This window comes from Festucalex cinctus, chromosome 17 (assembly GCF_051991245.1).
Source record: "Festucalex cinctus isolate MCC-2025b chromosome 17, RoL_Fcin_1.0, whole genome shotgun sequence".
Lineage (NCBI taxonomy): Eukaryota > Metazoa > Chordata > Actinopteri > Syngnathiformes > Syngnathidae > Festucalex > Festucalex cinctus.
This window is the reverse complement of record NC_135427.1, coordinates 2,767,396-2,792,649: the sequence shown is the minus strand read 5'-3', so window position 1 is coordinate 2,792,649 and position 25,254 is coordinate 2,767,396. Positions and strand designations below refer to the sequence as shown.

General features: G+C 40.6%; 1 protein-coding gene and 1 long non-coding RNA gene across 3 annotated transcripts; one reads left to right on the top strand and one right to left on the bottom strand.

Moving 5' to 3' along the window:
- On the bottom strand, positions 1-10,984 carry LOC144004887 (fascin-2-like). 2 transcript variants are annotated; one of them, XM_077502555.1, is made up of 7 exons: positions 10,117-10,984; positions 9,008-9,106; positions 7,964-8,690; positions 1,762-1,918; positions 1,507-1,628; positions 762-929; positions 1-661 (listed from the first exon to the last, which is right to left on the bottom strand). In XM_077502555.1, exons 2-7 carry the CDS (start codon positions 9,098-9,100, stop codon positions 456-458), a joined length of 1,473 nt encoding a protein of 490 aa, XP_077358681.1. In that variant the 5' UTR covers positions 9,101-9,106; positions 10,117-10,984; the 3' UTR covers positions 1-455. The 2 variants fall into 2 exon arrangements, with proteins under 2 accessions (XP_077358681.1, XP_077358682.1); XM_077502556.1 differs by lacking the exon at positions 9,008-9,106.
- Positions 10,134-20,801, top strand: LOC144004889 (uncharacterized). The gene is made up of 4 exons (XR_013279456.1): positions 10,134-10,276; positions 10,387-10,483; positions 10,583-11,798; positions 20,569-20,801. It is a non-coding gene; the product is annotated as an uncharacterized LOC144004889 (long non-coding RNA).
- The last annotated feature ends 4,453 nt before the right edge of the window (positions 20,802-25,254 follow it).

The following is a 25,254-nucleotide window of genomic DNA, read 5'->3' as shown; positions in this document are numbered from 1 at the left end:
TTGTAGTCTGTTAAAAAACACATACCTAAAATAGGAGGAAAGCTGCACTATTGTATGACAGAAAAAGGGAAAACCAAACATTATTAAGGCAAAATCCATCATTTTTCCTCAGAAATGATTATTGCACAAGGTAACACTTTGACATTGGTAATCATAACACTGGTTTGAGTTGCCTAAACTACAACAGGGAGGGCTGCAATTACTCTATTGTTCGCATGTAGTGCAGTCTATGAGTGTTAGTTACAGTACAGTACAGTAGCATCTACAGTTTCCCGAAACCTGACCTCATCACCACTTGAGGGGAAAAAAAAAATCGAAAGGTTTCATCATGATGAGGCAACCATTTGAATTAATTGGATTTGCAAAATCCATCTTGTACTTCAAACTTCAATTTCTAGACGCTGCCGTCTCCACGACAACAGCGAGGTCGCAGGTATGTTTTCCCCTCCTCTTTATTAATACTCCCACAAGGCCGAGGCGCTCAGGCCGAGTCCGTCTGCTTTCAGCGTGCCTCCCTGGTCCCCGCGCAGGTAGCGGCCGTTCCTGCCGCGGATGGCCAGGCGGCCTCGCTCCAGCAGCTCCACGCCGAAATCCTCGGGGACCTCGCCGTCCGAGCACACCAGCCCGGCGCCGTTGACGTACCAGAAGCGGCCGTTGGCGCCTGCGAGGTAAACGCAACGCGTCGCACGGAGGTGGATTGTGAATTTTAGACATCCGTTACAACGAAATATTCTGCTGAGTCGGGCTTATTTTGTGCTGACCTTGAATATGGTAGGCGCCGTTGCTGAATCGCAGGCTGAAAATGGCGTAGACGGATCTGCTGGCGTCCAATGTGTTGGAGTTTTTGTGGTGGCAGATGAAACCGTTCTCCCCGCGTAGGATCAACGTGGGCCGGTTGATCAGTTTTAGACTGAGCTGCTCGTCCTCACCTGACAAAAGACCGCAGAGACTTTACAAAAAGGTAACGGGATTTACCCGGCCGACAACATATACTCAAAATAATCTTTTCTTTCTTTCTTTCTTTCTTTCTTTCTTTCTTTCTTTCTTTCTTTCTTTCTTTCTTTCTTTCTTTCTTTCTTTCTTTCTTTCTTTCTTTCCTTTAAAAGGGGGCGTGAAAAGTGTCAAACGTTGGTGGGTTTGCTATGCTAATGAAATGCAAAGAAAAAAGAAACTGACAACTAATTACTAAGTAAAATAGTAACAAAAGTTTTCTTCATGACGGTGAAAAAACCTAATAAGCAAAAAAGGTCGTCCATTTTCTGCTCATTTTCCAGGTTGATCAATTGATTGATCCGGAAGAAATGGCATCTTAACTCATTTGCTCCCAATAACATATAAATACTTTTTTTTTGTACTTTTTTTTTTTTTTTTTTTTTTTAAATGCTAGAGCATGCAGAATGCATTGCTGCAGCCTCTCAACTACAAAGAACGGTTGCGTTATATTTTTATGTATGTGTGAGGAATAAGTATGTTTAAAAAATAAAATAAAATAAAAAAAAGTCTCACCTATGGAATCACTGACAGCCAGTAACTGTCCATTCTTCTTGGCGCAGATATATTTGCCATTGTTTGCTTTTAACGCCATCTTGTGGCCAAGCCACTCCATTGCAAACATGCTGTTTGCTGAACTGCAATTTAAAATGCACAACGTAAGTTTTTTCCATTGGCTGACCGACTATTACAAACACAAAGCTAAGCTGAAAGTGCCCACTGGTTGATTTAATGAAGACGCGACATTGAAACGGGTTGAGCGTCACTCACACTTGTGTGGCCGTACTCTGGATGCCTCCGTAGGCCACCAGGGCCCAGTAGTTCCCTTGACTGGTGCGAAAAGTACACTTCCTGCTCTCCTTGTCCATCTCCATCTGAAACGTCTCCATGTCCGTCTCAGCTTCCTGGTTGGCGGCGAGGCTGACCCCTGGGACAGGGAAAGCAACTAAGTGGTGGCAAGTAATGAAGTACAGTACAGTTACAATGACCAAACCTTTTGCGCTGCAGTATATAAAGTTTGAAAATCACTGACTTGGAAACACGACGATCCTATCAAAGCTTTTTAAGCACTAGTCAGACAGATTGTGCAGGCCTAAACCTTTAATTAGATGCATAACACAATATCCCCAATGAATATTCCTAATCCCTTAACAACGGCCCGCTTATCTCGCGCTTATTTCTGGTCATCCTTCTCTAATAATCTTCTCTTCCTCATTCACCCCTGACCCCCTCGAACCCCCACCTTCGCCCCCGTAACTCCACCTTTGGGGCCCGCCTATCTGCCCTCTTTCACAGCTGGGTTCGGATATAATCAGCTTTCGAGTGCTGCCCCTCAATCCCTTCAATAAAAGCAAAAAAAAAAAAAAAAAAAATCGGAAGAGTGCAGGATTTAGAGGTCCACACTTTGCAGGATGCGCAGATAATTGGCAACGCCACTCAAGTCTCAAGAAGCGAATGATCAAATGTAGGCAGAACAAGCTGCAAAAATGAAAGTGCATTTACGTTAATAAGCTATTTTAGGAAAGGAAAAAATGGCTTTCCGGAAGTCTGAAAGGGAATATTATTTATAAATGTATTGCATTTATTCAGAGTGGAAATTTGATATAAGGGCAAAAAAAATGGTTATTTGACAAATGTTGGTCTCGGACATTTTTAAACTAGAAGATGCAATCATTATTTGTGAGTGATTTTCTTTTTCGCAAAAAAAAAAAAAAATACTGTGTAACATTTGTACAACATATACTAAGTATACATGCGTGATAGATTTGGGCGCTATTGGGGAAAAAAATCTATTATGATATTGGCCATTTTATATCATGATAATGATGTACCATGATAGTTATTTTTAGGTAATCTATAAAAATATATACAGTACATACAACACACTACTATGACTGCTTATCTTATACACCATAATTTAATTCCGGTGTTTGACCATAGCGTTAGCTTAGCTTAGCAATTAGCATGGCTTGTCTTGTCTTTTCTTTCCCTCTGTTAACTACTCCTTTTAATCCCTTTTGTTAGAACGATATTTGTAAACAGTGTAGCTTACTATGACATAGAAGCGAAACCGCAATGTAAATAGCACATTGTGTTAGCTAGCAGATGCTTGTTGCTAGCTAGCTGCTGCGGTTTGACACCAGTCTTGCCTCGACCTGCCGACTACAGCGAATCTTTTTGGGACCGTAATCCGTGGTTGTCACTTTTGCTATTTATTGTGTTGTGATGAGGCGCAAAATGCTAATTTACATTTGCTAACCGCTATGTGAAACCGTTTAATTCGAGCCTTGTGTAGTTGGGAGGAGTTGAGGTGCCTTTTTTGTGAATAGTTTTTGGGGGTTTATTGTTTGTTAATACTTTCTGAAAGTAGTATTTGCTATGTGTCTTCACCCACCTTGTTGTTTATTAATTTTCATTACTTCTTAGATTTAATTTTGTACCGTAACTGTCACGTCTGGTGGATTACCACTTCTGTGGTTTGTTATTCAATGCCCCCTGGTGGCAGTTGTGTGGAACCGTACCTTCATAGGAAATGAAAACTTTTGTCCATAATGACATTTCTAATGTTATTATTCACCGTTATAAACTTTTCTATTGTCAAAATCATTTCACGTAGCATTTTGCCCCGAATTATTTTGAGGTTGCGACATATGCAAATGCAAGAAACCACCACCAATTGACAGGCAAGCAACTAAATGCTCATCCAATAGATTGCAAAAAGTACCTAATTAACCTATGACGTAAAATACGTGTACATAAGGTTGCTGTATTTTACAGTCACCATCACGCAGTCGACAAATGCCTTATGGATGCAAATAGCATACTATGCCTTCCCCCTTTTGAAAGCTCTTCAGCAGATTGTATTTGTTTTCTGATTTTTCTTCTCATTTCAATTGCATTCGGAGGCGAGAAAAGCGAGAGTGCGACGACACGTAACAAAGATGTCATGCTAGCTGAGCAACCTGGACACGTTAATGCACAACTTATTAACTCGCGATAAATCAGGCGTCAGCGAGGGTCGCGCGCCGCCGTGACTCATCGTCGATATGAAGTGCGTCTTGAAAGCAGACGTTCCCGGGGGCGACTCCTCTCGTATAGTCTCTCCCATCCTGAGTCAATGTCATGCTTTGTCTGCCTATTCCATGTGTCCATTTCACACTAATTCAAGCCAGAAATGATCCTCCGTCAGGGCTCAGCTGGACCTCACAGCCGCTGCGCCGTGGACGTAGAAGGAAAAGGAGAAGGGTGCAGAAAGAGATTGGATACGCTGAAATCTAAGGAACCAGTCTGAAGATATCAATACCTGTGCTGATGGCCCAGCCAAGCATACAGAATGAGGCGTCGTCGTCACCGTCAGCCGTGATCGGGGTTCAAGTAGGTAAGCTAAGTTTGGTTGTTTACACTCTGGCACTCAGATGGAATCTTTGCATCGGTTTTGGATGCGACCCCAGAACCGGCTCCGCTTTCCGCCGTTGTCCTACCTGCAGTCTGAAAGTGGAGCAGGCCCAACTAATCCATCAGCCATGGATGGCTCTGGCATCTATTATTAATGGCAAGCTGATGCCGCTATCCCCCTGCCACCTTTTTTCATCTTTCTCCCAATCTGTTAGCCTTCTCTGCTGCATTCTGTCTTGCTTTTTTATGGTGCTCCTTTCCTTTTTACTTTTTTTTTTTTGGGCCCACTCTAACTGACGTCACCCCTACTCAACAGGCCCCTTCCTCAAATAACAAACGAACAGACATTGCAATATGAATGGTACAGTATTTCCATTCATTTCAACAGAAAAAGATGATTTGAGTATTATCATCATCTACAAGATCTACCTTAATAACATCCAAGCCTGGCCTCTTATATAACCGCACTCACTGAGTCCATTAGCAACGAGGCGCACAAAGTGAGGTCAGGTGACTGCGGTTCTTAAGTCCTTCGAGAATCCCCCAACAACACGTCGTCTACTTTCTCGTCCGCTTTCCCTTTCACCTCCAGCTCCTTTCGCAGCAAAGGTATACTTGCCTGCTCTACTTTGCTAACTCAACAATTCCTTGTTCACTTGGTACCAAAGTCACCCAAATCCGAGTTCTCTAAGCCATAAAGCTCAAAATTTATTTAAAAAAAAAATCTTGTTAAAAGTGAAAGTAAAAATGACCAAAATAATTCATTGCAAAAGTGTGTAACTGACGTCCAATTACATTCACACTAATTAACCCCAATTAAACTCAGATGTTCTAGTAGGCTTTTTTTTTGCTATTTTATTGAGGTTTTTGTTCTACTACAAAAAGCCTTGTATTTAAACAGGGGTGTGTACACTTTTTATATCCCACAGTTCAGATTTCACGACAGTTTGAGTCGTCCCTGTAATTTAACTGTATTTCCATTTCCTTTATTTCCTATGCGGCCGGCGTTGCGGAATGGGCTGCGTTCCACTTGACTGTATTGGTAAATGAATACCACTCTGGGATATGAGCAAGTATTTGTTTGCGATGCAGGGCGGGGAAAACTTGCGCTCCGGGTCACATTTGATTGATTTATTTATTTTTTAAAGGTTGGATGGACATTCGTAGATGAAGTTTTAAAAACAACAAACAAAAAAAAAAAACAAAAACGAAAAGTAAAATGATTTAATTCCAGACAGTATATAAAATATATTTTTATATATTGATTTTCAGTATTTGCTTTTTTGTGTATTAAATTAATACACTATTTCAATAAGTAGAATAATTATTCTATTATTATTATTATTATTATTATTATTATTATTATTATTTTATTTATTTATTTTTTTTACCTTTTATTATATGCAGTAAATTAATTGACCAATGAATAAATGAATTAAAATACAATAAAAGATTAATAAATGCAAAATCAATGCAATATATTTGCAATTTCAGTCCTCTGAGTATAAATAATCAAAATGGAGGAAGCTGTTCCCCCATATTTACTTCTTGAGCGTTTCCTTGATTTTCCACAGCATTTTTTTTATTTTTTATTTTTTCATTATGGAATCAGCGGTCAGTGGGTTAGGTTAGATTAGGTGACTCAAGAGGGGAAGAAGCTTTTGGCCAGGGGGGAAGCTTGTGTTTCTGAAAGCAGACTCTCTCTTTACCTTCCAGGAACTGGGGACTAACTTCATCAATAATTCAACACACTTCACCTCCCCACTCGCCACACCGGGACATTATGTTAGTGTGTGTGGGCGTGTGTGTGATCGTGAAAGATGAAGCTTTTTTGTTTGTGTGAAACAAGCGGAAGGAGGAAGAGAGGAAAATGTACTGTAGGCATGATGCAAGGATGGAAATTTACACTTATTAACGTCTCCCGACGTTCGCGGCCCTTCCCTTCAACCAATCAATTTAACGCGCTCCCAGCCATTTGCTTTCTGTCGGCTGCTCCCACTGCTAACCAGGAACAATGAGCGGGAGCCAGATTGGGTTCCAGCAAGTAACACGAGCCCGCAGACAAGAATCTGCAGCCAGCGGCCGAGCATGCTGACAGTATATGCTAATCCGTCCCCAATCAGACCGGCGCGCGCCTTTCAACCATCAGCGACGGAACACTTAGCAGCCACTTGTAGCGCACTTCTACTTGGTTGTAAAACGACCCCCGCAATTGCAATCTTTGGAGTTTTGCGCACGCATCAAAGAAACGCGGCCTTGTTGTGGTCAAGAATGGACTTTGAAGCTGATGTGGAGCAGCTGTAATCCATCAACGCTGCGGCGCGCTGCCATGTCCGCGTGCTGATCAAATAACCCACTTCAACTGCCCTGTGACAAGACCAAAGCATAAATACATAATGCAACATCAACACAATTTTGATACGCGCAATATAGGTTACAAGCAGCTGTTTCAGTAAGACCAGCGGGAAAAAGCAACGAGTGTTAACGGAATTAGCCAGCAAAGCCAGCACAGGGAAAGCAATAGATTTTTTTTTTTCCCCCCCGAAAAGCCGTACATTTATGATTGATTATGTGGTAAAAGATTTGGAAAACAATGGTGTGCTTTCACACTTTGGAACAACACAGATTTAATGTAACGCATTGATCATTGACGACATCATTGAAAACGTATTTCCTAAGATCCGTTATCTCATGTAATTTGATCCACAGGAGCCCATTGAAAAGAGATACAATGCTGCCATCTGCTGGCCAGAGTTACCGTTTTTTTTGTTTTTGTTTTTTTGTTTTTTTTAATTGATTTCAACTCATTCATGAAACCAGAGCTGCACATGATGTTGTGCTGCCCAGTGCCCATTAAAAAAAAAAAGCAAAACATAGTTGACGTCAATTAACGTTATTGGCGGTACTCGTTGAGATTTCCGTTCACGTTAATTAACGTTCTTGGCAGGACGCGGTCAATTATTTGCGGTAGGGCTCAGTCCCAATTTTACACGAGTAGCTGTACTATACAGTAATATGAAAAATATCATTTCAATCGATTTGTGATAATGTTTGCATATGACTAAGACAAATCTTAATGGACATATTGTTAAATGGAAAATTTTCTTTACAATATAATACCTTCTATGTTGCCCCCACTACCCCAAACATGACAATCTGATTAATATTGCGTTTGTGCAATATGAATAAAACACATAAATCCACCTGTTTTTATCCATCTCAGGGGGCGGCCCTTATAACGCCCTCTGCTGTCGACTGAAAATCACTTTGCAAATGTCACATGATCAATCCCAGAAAACAGGTGAGCTGTGACAGTCAATACCTGAGCACTTCGGCACTGTGATGTCATTTTCAGTCGACAAATATAATGTCAAAATGGCCGCCCCCTGAAGTAGATTCTTTCGGTAACTACAGCTGGAGTTGAGCTGATTTTGGGCAAGAAGCTGGGTACACCTTGGTCTGGTCGCCAACCAATCACAGCGACACTCATTCACACTTGTGGAAAATGTATATTCTTCAATGTACCTAACGTGCATGTTTCTGGAATTTGGATGGAATTCTGTTGTGTTTTACCTACCTTGCCTCATGGAGACATATTTCCCATTGGCCGCCATCAGAACCACCTGCGGGTGGCTCTCCTCCAGGTCAAACAGTTCGTCCTTGCCCGGTTTCGAACAGCGGCCGGACCTCAAGGTACCATTGGGGCCCATGGGAGACAAGTACTTCCCCTCACAGTCCTTGAAAGCCAACTTTCCACACTTGAGCTCCAGCGTGTACGTTGTTGTCCTGCCGCTTTGCGTCACGAGCTTCCCATCATTGTTGAGGAAGCGACCGTCGCAGGTCTTCAGGCAGTACTTCCCGTTCTGGTAGACGAGCGTAAGGATCGCAACCACACCCCAGGGAATGTTCATATCCACGGAGATCTCGCCGTCCTCCACCGAGAGATGGGCGTAGCGCTTGCGAGCCACCGACAACAGGTTGGCCTGCGGGTGCAGTGCCAGGTGCACCGCCCACAGCTCGCCGTCGGTGATGCCCTGGGCGAAGCAGGACAGGTGGTCCCTGGAGCCACCGAAGAAGCGGAGGTGCTGCTCGGATTGCAGGGCCCAGCGACCGTCCGACTGGGCCACGATGAGGAAGCGGCAGTCGGAGTGGCGGTTGTCTGCCTCGCAGGTCACCTTGCCGTCCTTGTCGGAGGCCAGGTAGCGTCTGAGGTGACTGCGCAGGTAGACCAGCCGGGTGTCCTGGGAGTCTTGCTCCAAGGTCCAGATCTGCTTCTTCTTCATGCTTGGAGCTGATGCATTGACCTGATACACAAAAACAGCTTCGTGTTAGGCCTGTCGTTTGGGTCGGACCTTAGTAATTGATTGGACTCCAGGTTGGCTAGCTCCTGACTCAGATTAAATGTAGGAGAAATCGATGGTCAAAGGCAAACATGTCCAAAATCCAGTCTGTGGGCCATTTGTGCCACTGGTCTTTTCTTGTGGCAAAAGGTTTGGACAACTCTGGCCTTGGGATCCGCATAGTTTTTCCACCTTGCAAGAACTTGAACACTTTTAAGCTTTTTCAAAGGCACGTAAGACTGAACAGATAAATGCTGTTTTGTGTAAGATTATTTTCAAACCTTGAAGCCAAATGTCTCCGCAGTGAGGTAACGACCTTCGTGGTTGATCAGACCAAACTGAAGCGTCAGAGGGTGATTCTCGTTGGACGGCATTTTGACCTGTAGAAAACCACAAGAAAGATGTTTGCAAGCTTTGTAAGGTCAGATGTCGGACCTCTGAAAGGGGCTTGGACAACAATCTCGGTTGTAGTTCATATCCTACATTCCCACAAAGTTGGAAGCAGACTATCGCATGTGGTCTTGGAGGGTTAGCTTCTTTTGCAGATAGCGAGACTGTCTAGCTCATTGGTTCTTAAACTGGGTTCGATCAAACCCCGAGGGTTTGGTGAGTCAGTCTCAGGGGTTCGAGGGAGGGTCCACTTGTGCTGTTGTTTTAAGTCATGTAATTTCTTTATTATTGTAAACCTTCATACTTTGTAAAGCAAAAAAGAAAGTGGTCGGATGAATATGTGCAATGTGAACGTACGGTGTTCCACAGGGTTCAATTCTGGGTCCTCTGCTGTTTTGTTTTCATTGTATCGGCTGCCCTTGGGTTCCATTTTAAGAAAACAGCTGTGGTTGTTTTAAAAGCGCTCTAGAGTTGAGTTGATTGATTGGAGCAAGCGTCCAAACTGCACGATACATTTAAATTCAACTTTATGGGCTTAAGGAACTCCAGTCAGTCGTTCATGCTGCTATTTCCAATTTGTCTACATCTGCCCTTTGTTTGATGCAGTTGTCGAACTTAAAATAATTGTTTTAGTCCATAGTGAGAAAGAAAAATAAAGTTCCATTTTATAAATTAATGGAAGTTGTTACAGTTAATTGCCGCGCTGACAAGGTAGATTTCCTCGATTCGACAAAATTACCAATGACTCATGCTGTTGGGGGAGAATTAGCAGTTAATTTAGATTTATTCCTTTCTTTGTAGCACTCTGCTAAATCAACAGGGGCAGAAAAAAAGCATGGAGGTGATGTCATGGGGAGTGATGAAATGCAAACATCGCTAAGACAGGAAATCAATTCATTAAGGTACAGTGTATAAAGCACTCCGGAGACCGCCAAATTCCTGCCCCCACCCATGGCTTTCACGATACAGTTTTCCAGCCACAGCCTCCTAATTTACTTACTGTGGTTTTGTGGCTTCCTCTCTGCTGTTTCTGCAGCTCGAGTTCCAGCTCCCAGATTTAAGAGGCTTCTCTCGCCAAGTGACCTGTTGTAATTCCTGCCTTCCGTTTTCGACGTCTCCTCGTCCTGCCGTTCCCTCCCAGCCTCGACTTGCCTAATCAGGTTAGACGCGGCGGAGGCTTCGGTCGACCTCCTCCGTCGAGAGCCTGTCGTCAGTCTCTCGTGCCGCGTAGACTAATTTTGCTCTCGACTGCTTATCTCCTCGTCTTCAGCACGCCCTCCCCCCGTCTCGCCTGTTGAACGCCGCCGTGTTCTCGTCCAGCCCGGATCACCTTCTTGACTTCTTCACCCCGAGGGTTCACTCGCTTGGTATCCCGTTTTTCCCGTCTTCTTCTGCTCATTTTCTGACATTGCCGTTTCTTGTTCCTGCGCCCTCTGACCTCGTTCTTCTCCCTCCTCGAAATCCAGGTTGCTTAAGTTTGACCGGTGCCCAAGAACATCCTCAACCATCCAAGGACTCCTTTCCCTGAACATAAGGTGTCCATCGCAAAAGGACACCGTTCCCGCCTGACTTAATCTTGCTTTGCTCTGACTCCTCTGCTCTTTTTCTCAACTTTGCTCTGTTCTTCACTCTGTGGCGCATGAAGACGGGTAAGTAGAAGCAACGCATGCACATGCACAAGCTGATAGTAACCAGAGCACTCCTTGTGCCTGCTCTCCTCGAGCTCCCCTTACCCTCGAACACAGAGGGTTTGGTTACACACCTTCTCTGATTGCACACTCTTCGGGTCAGCTCTAATAGGACCAAGAGGCAGACTTTTGTGTATGAATCCACCCCCACTGCGAGTAATCAGCCTCGCCAATCAGCCGATTGTTAGGCTTCTCCGCCGAGTAAACAGACGTGCCTGTTCCCGAATCCTTCTAATCCACAACCCAATCATCTCAACCTGGCTAATCTACCGGCACTGCCCCACCCTGCTATTTGGCAACGCACATTCGCACCAAACATAGAAACGTGTGCGTGAGGTCAGTAAACACTCATCTAAGATTTACTCCTCCTGACCTGAATGTGAACCTCGAATCATTGTGCAGAATGTAAGAAATTGTAATTATAATGCTATTACTAATATATATGTATATGCCCTTGCCTCCTAATATATACCTATATAACTAACTATTGCATGTAGAATATGACCAGGCCTCCAAAACAGCACCTATCAAGACTGGATCGTATAGTTACAATGGAAATAAAAAAAAGTCTACACACCCCTATACAAATACCAGGTTTTGTGATAGAATAAAATTAGACCAAGGTAAATTATTACATATCACCTATAACCTATACAGTTCAATTGGTAAAAAACAAACAAAAACAAAACAAAACAATAAAAATAAACAGCTGACATAATGTAGTTGCAAAAGTGTGCACACCCTCTTCAGAATTTCAGAATCACATTCAAACTCATGTTGATTGGGAGTTGGCACACACCTGTCACCACCTAAAGTACGACTGTTTAACCCCAAATAAAGTTCAGCTGTTCTAGTAGGCTTTCCCCGACTTTTTCTTTCTCGCAGAAGCGCAAAGGTTGGGTGCTAACGTGGAATGTGGAACTGTTCCAAGGGGCCGGGTCCAGCTGAAGAGAAACCGCACCAAAGCATGATACAGCCACACCATGCTGAACTGGTAGGTATGACGTTTTGGTGATGAATGTTGTTGTTAGCCAAAAAGTTCAAATATTTCCCCACATCACAAAAGCCTGGCATTTAAACAGGGGTGTGTAGACTTTTTATATCAGGTGTAAATAAGAAAACCTCCCATATGCATGTCAGAAAATAGTTTATTTTAATAATGGAATAATAATTTGTGACTTTTTCACATACTTAACTAATTCAAATTAATTTGTCAATTGTTTAATTAAAAATATTGTGTCTATTTTACTATTTTTTTTTAAATTTATTATTTAGAATGAATCAAGTAATTGTTCAATGAGATAAATAAATACAGAAGTGTTTTCTAAATTAATGGAACAATTACAAATACTGTATTATAGGAATGCTGATAGTGTAAATACTCAGTAGGTCAGATTAAAGACCGAGATGTAAAGTCTTGGACCTTTGCCATGATTCGAAACCCAAATCTCAAGACAGCGAGGCAGACATGCTAACCACCAACTCACGGGATTCTGGTTCTCTGTGGTAAACCGATCTGCATGGCAACCGCAATTAATTAGGAAACACATCGCACATTTGAATGCTTTGAATCCTCTTTTCATTAAATGCAAACATTCACACTGTCGTGTGTGGTTGAGGTGACAAAAATCACGGCTCGCAAATCAAAAAAAAAAAAAGTCATACAGCGTTATTGTCATCAGCGCCATTATTTTCATTACTGTTACTATTATCGCTTCCACTGTAATTCCCTCTCATGTGTGTTCTATCTCACGCACCATTAGTTCAGGCCGCGTGGCCCCCGGGGGCCGCGTCATCGTCTGCTGATGTGCCGGCGAGCCCGCCGCTGTCGGCGCACGGACGCCTGGCGATAGCCAGCCAGATGTTGTTTTTTTTTTTTGTCGTCCCCCTCCTCTCTTCCCCCTCTTATTGTGCGGGGCGGCCGCGCCAGGTTCACCGTGGCAACCGTGTGATGGTGCTTTAGAGGCCATTACGTCGGCCCTCTGATGACACTCAAATAGCTATCATTACACCTCCTCCAAGGAGGACACAGAGCAGCGAGTGGGGGAGGAGAAGGGGGAGGCTGGGAAGAGGGGAAGAAAGAAGGAGGGGGGGGGGGGGGGGGGCGAGGGGAGAAAATCTGAAAGGTGAATGGTGGAATGATGGCATGAAATTGCACGGGAAAGACGGGACGAGGGAGAAGTGGGAGTGACCGGGAGGGAGAATTCAAAATGACCGTTTTGGAGTTAACAGCCTACAGGCCTTTTTTCTCCCCTATTAACTTCTATTCTGATATTACTTGGGACCGCGGGAGGCTGGCTCGCACCCCGCAGCGTCCCGTTATACTTCTGCAGTGCCCCCCCCATACGCGCACAATATAGCCCCCCACACTCCTGAACGCTGAACTGGATGAACGGAAGATCAGCTGCTTGTTTGTTGTTGTTTCTTCTCTTTCTTTGCCCTTTCCCTGCAAAACAACACTTATTTTGTTGTGCCCCACCTTGGTCAGAGCTACAGTGCACGTCAAACTTTAAAAGAGATACTTCACTTATTTAGCCCATTATAGCAATAAAAAGTTGTCTATAATTTATTTGATACTTTCATTATTTTTCACGTACAATTAGTACCTTTAAAAACACATTTTGCAACTTGCTGTCGATTGAAAATGACATCACAAGGGTTCACGTGACCAATCACAGCTCATCTGTTTTCTAGGTTTGGTCATGTGACATTCACAAACTGAGCTGTGATTGGCTACCCGAGCCCTTGTGATGTCATTTTCAGTCAAGTTGCAAAATGTGTTTTTAAAGGTACTAATTGTATGTGAAAAATAATGAAAGTGTCAAATTAATTATAGACAAAATATTCATGTTTGACTGCCAAAAATGGCTAAATAAGTAAAGCATCCCTTTAAACAAGTCAATGGGTGAAGACTTTTGCGCCGCAAAGCAGATTTATGTCACAAAAACAGGCAACAGAAATTATGCTCAATATTTTTGTTGGCAGACAGGCACAACATTACCATCATTCCTAAATGGTAGAGCGATTTCAACATCTTAATAGATTAAAAAAATATATATACTCGTCATTATCTGATAATCTAAAAATAGATATTTATTTGATTCAGATTTTTTGTGTGTTTAAGCAAAGAACCCACAATAAACTTAGCTAATTACGTGACAGAAATGACTACTTTGTGATTAGCCTTAGCGCCATCTTGTGGCACAAAAACGACAGTGTCGCGACTAGGTGAGTTTTCCATTTGAATAGGTTTCCCCTAATCATGTGAATTTGTGAATAGCTAACTGCAAATAATCAGCGGCTCATTGTATTTAAATAAATGATCTTGAATTCTTCCTCATTAAATTCACCAACATGTCTTTATTGACCTTGCATACACCGGGACAAAACAGAGCTGGAAAGTGACCTCCCATTTCCCAAAATATTGTATTGACCCTTTTACTAGCAGTTGTAGTCTTCCCGAGTCCAACAAATTCGAACAAGTTCAAACTGCCGTTTTGGTTCTCACAGTTGTAGTACCCACAGCGACCGCTAAGAGGCGGTATCAGCCTTGTATTGTAGCAGTTGTGTGCGGGGGTGGGGGAGAGGTGGTCACTACTGTACTGTACAATCTCTTGGTGGTGGTGGAAAAAAACTGGGAAAGAAGATTGATGCTTGTTTCGTTACTGTTGGTGCCTGTGCGACTGCACAGCCCCGAGAAGGGAAGAAGCCCCTTTTTAAATGGTTGCTTTTAACGCTTGGCTTTTAATGGGGGCGGGGTTCTTACAAGAGCAAATCAAACCTGAACCATGAGTGCAATTAAAACAAGGCTATCGCGGTTGCACAACATGAAGCACGTTTTGATCCGCGAAAAATATGTGTGAATTGAATGTTATGGGTTATTCTTCACTAGTGCTACGTTTGCATTTCTCATGTGCTTTTAATCTCGCTGCTTCTCTTGCATGCTAATTTGATTATGATTAGGGGGAAGGTCCTGCTTGTCCAACGGTTCTCTCGCCTTCCCAAACTAGGCTTTTGGAACAGTCCGGATGAACTGATGCATTGCGTTTCTAAAAACAAACCGCCTCTGGATCATTCATTAATTCACATTTGGCTATTACAGTGCGGGCTTGTGTTTTATGGGCAGAGCGGTTCCTTCCTGGGTGACAGGAAAGAGTTAATATCAACCGGCTAAACGTGACGAGTGAGGGAGACCGTGACAAGCGCACAGCCAATGGGCGGCAAGATTAACACCTTGCTCGGCTGCGATTGGTCCAAAGCCCGATATTGTCCTGTGGCATATCAGAGCCCACGTGGGGTTGGGACCCCTCATCCCAGCGTTCATTGGCTAAGACTCCCAACCCGAAACCCACCTCGGCCCATGATTGGCTGTCCCCCCACACAGCGCCCCTCCCCTGCTTGTTTTCCGTCCGCGAGGAAGGGAAATCTCCCTCTCGCGAGCTCCGTGGGCTCGCTCGCGCTTCCTCGTCCCGCCGCCGCGGTCTCGCTTCACATTTATCAACATGTCACAGCGAGCCTCTTTAACGGCGACAAAGTACGAAAAACACGACTGCGGCGTGATATTTAACACGGAGTCGACGTGTCCCGGTACTCCGTTTTCGTCTGTTACGCCAAATGTTCACCTTTTACCTGAGGAAGCGCACGCAGTTTTAGTGGATGATTTATGTCTGTGTGACATCATGTAGATGTGACACACACGCGGAGTGACACCGCTAACCTTTAATGAGGTCATTATATTAGTAAAGATGAACAGGCAGTAGAACTTAATCCAATTAGACTTTATAGCCACAGACAGCATCCATCCATTCGGGCATCCTTTCACGCATTATATGAACCATCCATCCATCGTCCATGATGCGTGCTGTCTAATAACTACCTATTCATCCTGGCTATCATCTAACCATCTATCAAAACATGCATCACCGATGAAATCATTCATTCATTCATTCATCCATGTATTCTTTTCACGATCCATCCACATGTCCATCATCCACCGTAGGCCGCATCATGGGTATTGATTAAATTCATTCATTCATCCATCGGTGCATCCATTTTCAGACCATCCATCAAATCATTCATTCATTCATTCATTCATTCATTCATTCATTCATCAAAACCTGCATCACCCATTATTCCTTCCATCCATCCATCCATCAAATCATTCATTCATTCATTCATTCATTATCAAAACCTGCATCACCCATCCATCCATCCATCCAATTTCAGACCATCCACTCATTCATTCATTCATTCATTCATTCATTCATTCATTCATTTATCAAAAACTGCATTACCCATTATTTCATCCATCCATCCATCCATCCATCCATTTTCAGACCATCCATCAAATATTCCATCCATCCATCCATCCAATATTTCATCCATCCATGTATTCTTTTCACTCCCCATCCACCATCCATCCAAGTTTGCATCATAGGCATCCATGATTAAATGTCTCCATTCACCCATGCACTCATCCATTCATCCATGTGTGTCTTCTACTCATCACTTATTAACTCATTCATTTATTGAACTGTGGAGGCCTATCAGTAATCGTAAACATCTATTCTGTCATTTATCCGCCCATCCATGCATGCTTTCTACTACCAACTAAATCATTCATTCATCTTTTGTTGTGGCTTCATCCAATCATTCAAATATCCATATCGGCCCATCCATGCATTCATTAACTAGCCATACACTGTCATGTATCCATTTATGAATTCATCTGTTCATCCATACACATTCATTTATTCCTTTTCAGATCAATACATGCCTATTTGTCCATCCTTCTGTTCCTGCACTTTTTGCATGCTTCCATTCATTCATCCATTCATTGCTTTTGTTTAGGCCATCCATCTCACATCCATGCGCATCCACTCACTCACTCACTCACTCAACAAGCCAAACTGTCACATTCTTTTTGCACTATACTGTAATATTGCTTGACGTTACTGTCTAAAAACAAAAGTGTTCTCTGCATGTTATGACTTTATTTTATTACCCAAATAGGTCAATAGCTAAACTCAGTCTGCGAAAGAATACAAACGCATTCCCGCTTAGTTTGTATTGCGTGTGTACATGCACATTACTTTGCAGTTGCAACAGGGAATTAAGATGATTCCAATGACCCGGCAATTAAAATAACAAAATGCGCTATGAAACAAAATGCATATGTAGAACCTTGAGCATTCGCTAATGAAACGTCTTGGAAAATTGTGCATCATAGTTGTACGTGTTGGTATTCACTGGAGAGCTTCAGCATGACCGATTTCACCAACTCGGATGCAGACAAAAACCTTCCCCTGCACCGGCATCTACAGTATATGAAAATTAATCGCCTGATTTAGTCGGCTCGATTTAAGTCTATTAAGCGCTAAAGCCTTGTAATGGTTGACCTTATAAGATTTACCAGTTTCAATTATGTTCGATATTTATTGTTGGCACGCTCTCAAGACTACACTGCCCCTAAAGGCCTTAAACATTATTGCTATTTTAATCGAATGCATTTTAGTTATTAGCTTGCGTACACGCATGATAAAAACAACAACATTACGGGGGTGGAGGGGCCCCTCACAACATAAACCGAGCAACATATTTGCCGACATGATTGGGATCATGATTCTGAAACCATCAAGTTTGTGTGGTTTGTAGTAAAATGAAAGTTTTTGTATTACTTGGAAAAGCCTTGTATTATTTTAAGAAAAATGCTAGGTCCTCTATGGCTTATTCATAAAAATATTTTTATGAAAAATGCATTTTATACAGTATTACTTTGATGTTTGTTGAGTGAAATTGATCCCCCCCGACTTCTACACAGTTCATTTTGTAAGTCAACACAAATGTAAAAAAAAAAAATCAACTCATTTGCTCCCAAAAACGTATAAATATGTTCTATTTTAAATGTTTTGTCTCCCAAAGACGTATTTATACGTTTTTGTTTTTGTTTTGGCTAACTCATACAGAAGGCTTTGATGCAGCCTCTCAACACCAAAGAACGGTTGAAGAAATGGTAGTTATTACACAAACTGCCAGCAGGTGGCAGCAGAGTATAAGAGATCAACCAGGGCCATGTTGGGAAAAAAAAGCTCAATTTCTCACAGTTCTAAATAGATTTGTGAGTAATGATGAAACTTAGCTATATTGTAATGCTAATTGCTGCAAAACGAAAACAGATAAAACATACTTTTTTTTTTCCCCCTGATGAAAGAAGAGACTCAAATCTTTCTTTTGATACACTCCATATTTTTATAGCAATAGAACACAATATTCTGTGGGCCTTGCAAAATCAGTCAGAATCCAGTAAAACATTCGGGAGCGAAGGGGATTGTTTCTGTGAAAATGGCTGGGAGTGAATGAGTAAACTCAATTTTAGTTAAAAAAATATATATATATTAGCAAATCAACATTTTTTTTGGCACCTCAAATGCTGTAAATTATAACAAAAATAAATACAAAAAAAAAATTATATTATTAAAAAAAAATGGAAGCAACCATTCAAAGGTTTGGGGGTCACATTAAAATGCCCTTGTTTGTTTGTTTGTTTATTTATTTATTTATGATTAATTTAATGTTACTGCCATGAAAAAAACTATCAAAAAAGAATATTTCTACTTGTATTCAGCTTTATACGTATTAGTTTTATAAATTAATTAAATGGAATTGAGACCATATTCTTCATGTGCAGTATATCTGTATATGTGTATACTGCCCCCGTGTGGCCAAGGCGCGTACACCAAAAGGAGCAGGACCATGTCCACTGAATTAAAGCTAAAAAAAAAAAATGTATAAAAAACTCTTATGTAACTATATCATGTTACTAAGTGGCCCCAAACTTTATTTAACTATAACATTATTATTTATTTATCAAACTAAAATATGTATAAGTGTTAACTTATTAGCTTCTCTGCCTGCAAATCGGCACTAACTCCTCCCCCCACACTCCCCCCGCCCGCCAGCAGGCGCGCGCCACGGCTTTTACCTGCCTTCTGGTCCGGCATCAGCGGGACGCGGCGGCCCTCGCCGCGCGACGTCCCGCGCAGGGTCTGTCCTGGCCGATTGTTATGGCGGCCATAGCGCCGGTTGCCAGGGAGATTGCCGCCTGCTTGTCTTGACCCGTCCCCCCTCGCGCTGTCACCGGCGTTATTGATGCACGCCGCCGCTTGCTATTGTGGGGAGTGCAGGAGGGAGGGCGGAGAGGACAACGGTTAATGAGTTCAGGAGGAAGAGGGACTCTCCCCTCGAACCCCCCCCCCCCACCGCTCCTTCATTTCTCATGGGGGTCTGTCTTGTGTGAGTGTGCATTAAGGATGGGGGTCTCTCGTTATCCATCATGGTAAAATGCACTTTGGCTTCGCTGAAAAATGCTCGCACACCTTAAAGCTTTGCTTGCTGCTTTTATGCAGAGCGCTTGCAAAACATTCTCCCGCACCTCTTTTGCAACACGAAACGGGAGATGCTGCCTGAAGCTCGGGGCAAGATTAATTCTGCCCCATCTCCCCGTAGACAGACCCAAATATAAACTGTTTGGACACAGAGACGAAACCCGTAAAGACAATGACGAGATGACAAAAAAAGAGGAGCCCAAATTGGGTTACCGCAATGCATCCTGGGAACCGAAGAGCGCACAAAAAGTACGCAAAAAAAAAAACAGTACCTAAAGTTGCTACTACTGTTTTTTTTTTTTAATTCTCTCCAACAGTGGTATCATTTTGTTAAGTAATTCTGACTAACATGCAAACCAAATTTCAAACAATACATGAATTGTTTTTATTGTGGGAATGCTTCAGAATTTCCCATACATGTTATTGTGATTTTTAATCTCCACACTTTTTTTCCCGCGTAACAATTCCCACATAATTGCTCAAATTTCAACTAGCTTCAAAAATTCACGCCTCCCGAGGTATATATTGTCTGCTAACAGATTACTTACAGTATTTGCACAATTTGACATTTAATATAAACTTTTCCCCATTTATTTTCAATGGGACAGACAGTGAACTTTTTCTAAGTATCACTTTCCACGCCCACTTCCATACATATAACTTATCATCATTACCAGGTGTCTGACACTGCTTGGTGGCACAGTTGGTAAAGTGCATTGTCCAGTAACCTGCAGGTGATAATTTCATAATTTATCTCTCAATTTACTTCACATGCATTCAAATCTTAGCATTCAGCTTTCAGCATTCCCACGCAATTTCTCTAGAAATTGCACTTAGTCTAGTTTAATTTCATCTCCCGCTATTATGAAACAATCATAATTATTGATTGGATGTTATATTGTGTTCTATATATGCATAAATTTTTCGTTTATCACCGCTGTAAGGTGCCGGCAAAGTAAAAAAAAAAAAAAAAAAATGGATCTTGAAATGTGCTTGAATTTGACCTTGAAAAAGGTATGAACCTGTCTGAAGAGTCTCTATAGATGGATGAGGAAGAATCTGTATTCCAGACAACACACACACATATACGTATATACACAGTATATATAAACACACACAAAGAAGCACCCACATGGATTAATGCCTTTGCCTCAACTATTTCATTTATTAGTGTCAGAGGCCTTTGTGATGAGGGCATTTTTCAGGTTGCTAACCATTCCTCCCCCAAGGCCCCGGGCTCCGGAGGTTCTCAGTGCACTGTGCGTGTGTGTGCGTGTGTATACATGTGTGTCCATATACGTGAATGTGAACCCAACATATCCTCATGATCATGCCTATAGTCTAACGTGAGATGATTTTTTTTTTTCTATTCTTTTGCAGATGTCAACACAAGCCAAAGTTTATTTTCGTTTGTGTGTAGAATCTGCTGAGTATGCGGCAAACTACCACGACGAGCTGAGAGAAACTCGCAAGTGAGACAAACAACGTCAACATGTCTCAATATTCTTCTTTCCTCCTGACCTTGGTTGCGGTCTGAAGAATGACTGATGACATTAATAACATGGCGATGATACATTCATTTATCTGTTTACTATGCACTTTTGGTTAATACTTTAAAAGGAAGTCTTTTTTTTTTTTTTCTTTTTTTTTTCTTTTTTTTTTCTTTTTTTTTTTTTTTAAAACGATCACGTATAGTAAGGCTTTTTTTTTTTTTTTTTTTTTTTTTTTTTTTTTTTACAAAAATGTAAGGCGTTTTTTTTAAACATCCATGTATAGTAAGTATTTTTTTTTTAATGACAATGTATAGTAAGGCTTTAAAAAAATGTATAAGGCTTTTTTTTTTTTTTTTTTTTTTTTTTTTTACAAAAATGTAAGGCGTTTTTTTTAAACATCCATGTATAGTAAGTATTTTTTTTTTTTTAATGACAATGTATAGTAAGGCTTTAAAAAAATGTATAAGGCTTTTTTTTTTTTTTTTTTTTTTTTTTTTTTTACAAAAATGTAAGGCGTTTTTTTTAAACATCCATGTATAGTAAGTATTTTTTTTTTTTTAATGACAATGTATAGTAAGGCTTTAAAAAAATGTATAAGGCTTTTTTTTTTCTTTTTTTTTTTTTTTACAAAAATGTAAGGCGTTTTTTTTAAACATCCATGTATAGTAAGTATTTTTTTTTTTTAATGACAATGTATAGTAAGGCTTTAAAAAAATGTATAAGGCTTTTTTTTTTTTTTTTTTTTTTTTTTTTTTTTTTTTTACAAAAATGTAAGGCGTTTTTTTTAAACATCCATGTACAGTAAGTATTTTTTTTTAATGACAATGTATAGTAAGGCTTTAAAAAAATGTATAAGGCTTTTTTTTGTCTTTTTTTTTTTTTTTACAAAAATGTAAGGCGTTTTTTTTAAACATCCATGTATAGTAAGTATTTTTTTTTTTAATGACAATGTATAGTAAGGCTTTAAAAAAATGTATAAGGCTTTTTTTTTTTTTTTTTTTTTTTTTTACAAAAATGTAAGGCGTTTTTTTTAAACATCCATGTATAGTAAGTATTTTTTTTTAATGACAATGTATAGTAAGGCTTTAAAAATAATGTATAAGGCTTTTTTTTGTCTTTTTTTTTTTTTTTTTACAAAAAATGTAAGGCGTTTTTTTAAACATCCATGTATAGTAAGTATTTTTTTTTAATGACAATGTATAGTAAGGCTTTTAAAAAAATGTATAAGGCTTTTTTGTTTGTTTTTGTTTGTTTTTTTGTTTTTTTAAAACGACCATGTTGTATATCCATCCATCCATTTTCTTAATTAACCGCTTGCTCCTCACAAGGGTCGCAGGGGGTGCTGGCGCCTATCTCAGCTGGCTTTGGGCAGTAGGCAGGGTACACCCTGAACTGCTTGCCAGCCAATCGCAGGGCACGCAGAGACGGACAACCATTCACACACACACACACACACGAACACACCCATGGACAATTCGGAGCGCCCAATCCACCTGCCATGCATGTCTTTGGACGAGACCGGAGAAGACTCGCGAATGCACGGGGAGAAACATGCAAACTCTGCCCAGGAAGGTCGAAGCCTGGACTCAATCTTTCGTCCCCAGTACTGGGAGGCGGACGTGCTAACCGCTCTTCCACCGTGACACCATGTTGTATAGTAAGGCGGCTTTTGCTTTTTGGTGCGAGGGGGGCTCTTACTATACATGGTCGTTGTTTTTGTTTTTTTGTTTTTTTTCCCAAAAACGACCATGTATAGTAAGACGTTTTTTTTTTTTAAATGACTGTACAGTAAGGTGTTTCTTTTTTAAAAATGACCATGTAATGTAAAGTGAGGCATTTTTTTTTTAATGACTATGTTTAGTAAGGTGTTTCTTTTTAAAAACGACCATGTATAGTAAGGCGTTTTTTCCTCCTTCAAAACGACCATGTATAGTAAGGCGTTTTTTCCTCCTTCAAAACGACCATGTATAGTAAGGCGTTTTTTTCCCTTCAAAACGACCATGTATAGTAAGGCGTTTTTTCCCTTCAAAACGACCATGTATAGTAAGGCGTTTTTTTCCCTTCAAAACGACCATGTATAGTAAGGCGTTTTTTTTCCCTTCAAAACGACCATGTATAGTAAGGCGTTTTTTTCCCTTCAAAACGACCATGTATAGTAAGGCGTTTTTTTCCCTTCAAAACGACCATGTATAGTAAGGCGTTTTTTTCCCTTCAAAACGACCATGTATAGTAAGGCGTTTTTTTCCCTTCAAAACGACCATGTATAGTAAGGCGTTTTTTTCCCTTCAAAACGACCATGTATAGTAAGGCGTTTTTTTCCCTTCAAAACGACCATGTATAGTAAGGCGTTTTTTTCCCTTCAAAACGACCATGTATAGTAAGGCGTTTTTTTTCCCCCTTCAAAACAACCATGTATAGTAAGGCGTTTTTTTTCCCTTCAAAACGACCATGTATAGTAAGGCGTTTTTTCCCCTTCAAAACGACCATGTATAGTAAGGCGTTTTTTTTCCCTTCAAAACGACCATGTATAGTAAGGCGTTTTTTTCCCTTCAAAACGACCATGTATAGTAAGGCGTTTTTTTCCCCTTCAAAACGACCATGTATAGTAAGGCCTTTTTTTTCCTCCTTCAAAACGACCATGTATAGTAAGGCCTTTTTTTTCCTCCTTCAAAACGACCATGTATAGTAAGGCGTTTTTCACCTTCAAAACGACCATGTATAGTAAGGCGTTTTTTTCCCTTCAAAACGACCATGTATAGTAAGGCGTTTTTTTTACCTTCAAAACGACCATGTATAGTAAGGCGTTTTTTTTTCCCTTCAAAACGACCATGTATAGTAAGGCGTTTTTTTTTCCCTTCAAAACGACCATGTATAGTAAGGCGTTTTTTTCCCTTCAAAACGACCATGTATAGTAAGGCGTTTTTTTCCCCTTCAAAACGACCATGAATAGTAAGGCGTTTTTTTTCCTTCAAAACGACCATGAATAGTAAGGCGTTTTTTTCCTTCAAAACGACCATGTATAGTAAGGCGTTTTTTTTCCTTCAAAACGACCATTTATAGTAAGGCGGGTTTTTTTTCCTTCAAAACGACCATTTATAGTAAGGCGTTTTTTTTCCCTTCAAAACGACCATGTATAGTAAGGCGTTTTTTTTTTTCTTCAAAACGACCATGTATAGTAAGGCTTTTTTTTCCGACAAAAAAACAACCATGTATAGTAAGGCTTTTTTTTTCTGACAAAAAAACGACCATGTATAGTAAGGCTTTTTTTTTTCCCGACAGAAAAACGACCATGTATAGTAAGGCTTTTTTTTTCCGACAAAAAAACGACCATGTATAGTAAGGCTTTTTTTTCACTTCAAAACGACCATGTATAGTAAGGCGTTTTTTTTCTTCTTCAAAACGACCATGTATAGTAAGGCTTTTTTTTCACTTCAAAACGACCATGTATAGTAAGGCGTTTTTTTTCTTCTTCAAAACGACCATGTATAGTAAGGCTTTTTTTTTTTCGACAAAAACCGACCATGTATAGTAAGGCTTTTTTTTCCGACAAAAAACGACCATGTATAGTAAGGCTTTTTTTTTCCGACAAAAAAACGACCATGTATACTAAGGCTTTTTTTTTCCGACAAAAAAACGACCATGTATACTAAGGCTTTTTTTTCCCGACAAAAAAACGACCATGTATAGTAAGGCTTTTTTTTTTCCGACAAAAAACGACCATGTATAGTAAGGTGTTTTTTTTGCCTTCAAAACGACCATGTATATAGTAAGGCATTTTTTCCCTTCAAAACGACCATGTATAGTAAGGCGTTTTTTTCCTTCAAAACGACCATGTATAGTAAGGCGTTTTTTCCCCTTCAAAACGACCATGTATAGTAAGGCCTTTTTTTTCCTCCTTCAAAACGACCATGTATAGTAAGGCCTTTTTTTTCCTCCTTCAAAACGACCATGTATAGTAAGGCGTTTTTTCCCCATTCAAAACGACCATGTATAGTAAGGCCTTTTTTTTCCTCCTTCAAAACGACCATGTATAGTAAGGCCTTTTTTTTCCTCCTTCAAAACGACCATGTATAGTAAGGCGTTTTTCACCTTCAAAACGACCATGTATAGTAAGGCGTTTTTTTCCCTTCAAAACGACCATGTATAGTAAGGCGTTTTTTTTACCTTCAAAACGACCATGTATAGTAAGGCGTTTTTTTTTCCCTTCAAAACGACCATGTATAGTAAGGCGTTTTTTTTTCCCTTCAAAACGACCATGTATAGTAAGGCGTTTTTTTCCCTTCAAAACGACCATGTATAGTAAGGCGTTTTTTTCCCCTTCAAAACGACCATGAATAGTAAGGCGTTTTTTTTCCTTCAAAACGACCATGAATAGTAAGGCGTTTTTTTCCTTCAAAACGACCATGTATAGTAAGGCGTTTTTTTTCCTTCAAAACGACCATTTATAGTAAGGCGGGTTTTTTTTCCTTCAAAACGACCATTTATAGTAAGGCGTTTTTTTTCCCTTCAAAACGACCATGTATAGTAAGGCGTTTTTTTTTTTCTTCAAAACGACCATGTATAGTAAGGCTTT

Bases quoted from the DNA above. Each gene is read 5' to 3' on its own strand.
- LOC144004887 (XM_077502555.1), bottom strand. From the start codon at position 9,100: ATGCCGTCCAACGAGAATCACCCTCTGACGCTTCAGTTTGGTCTGATC. The intron at 8,691-9,007 runs GTTTGAAAATAA...TTTGTGTATCAG, and splicing joins CGGAGACATTTGGCTTCAAG to GTCAATGCATCAGCTCCAAG. The intron at 662-761 runs GTCAGCACAAAA...TTTACCTCGCAG, and splicing joins CGGCGCCTACCATATTCAAG to GCGCCAACGGCCGCTTCTGG.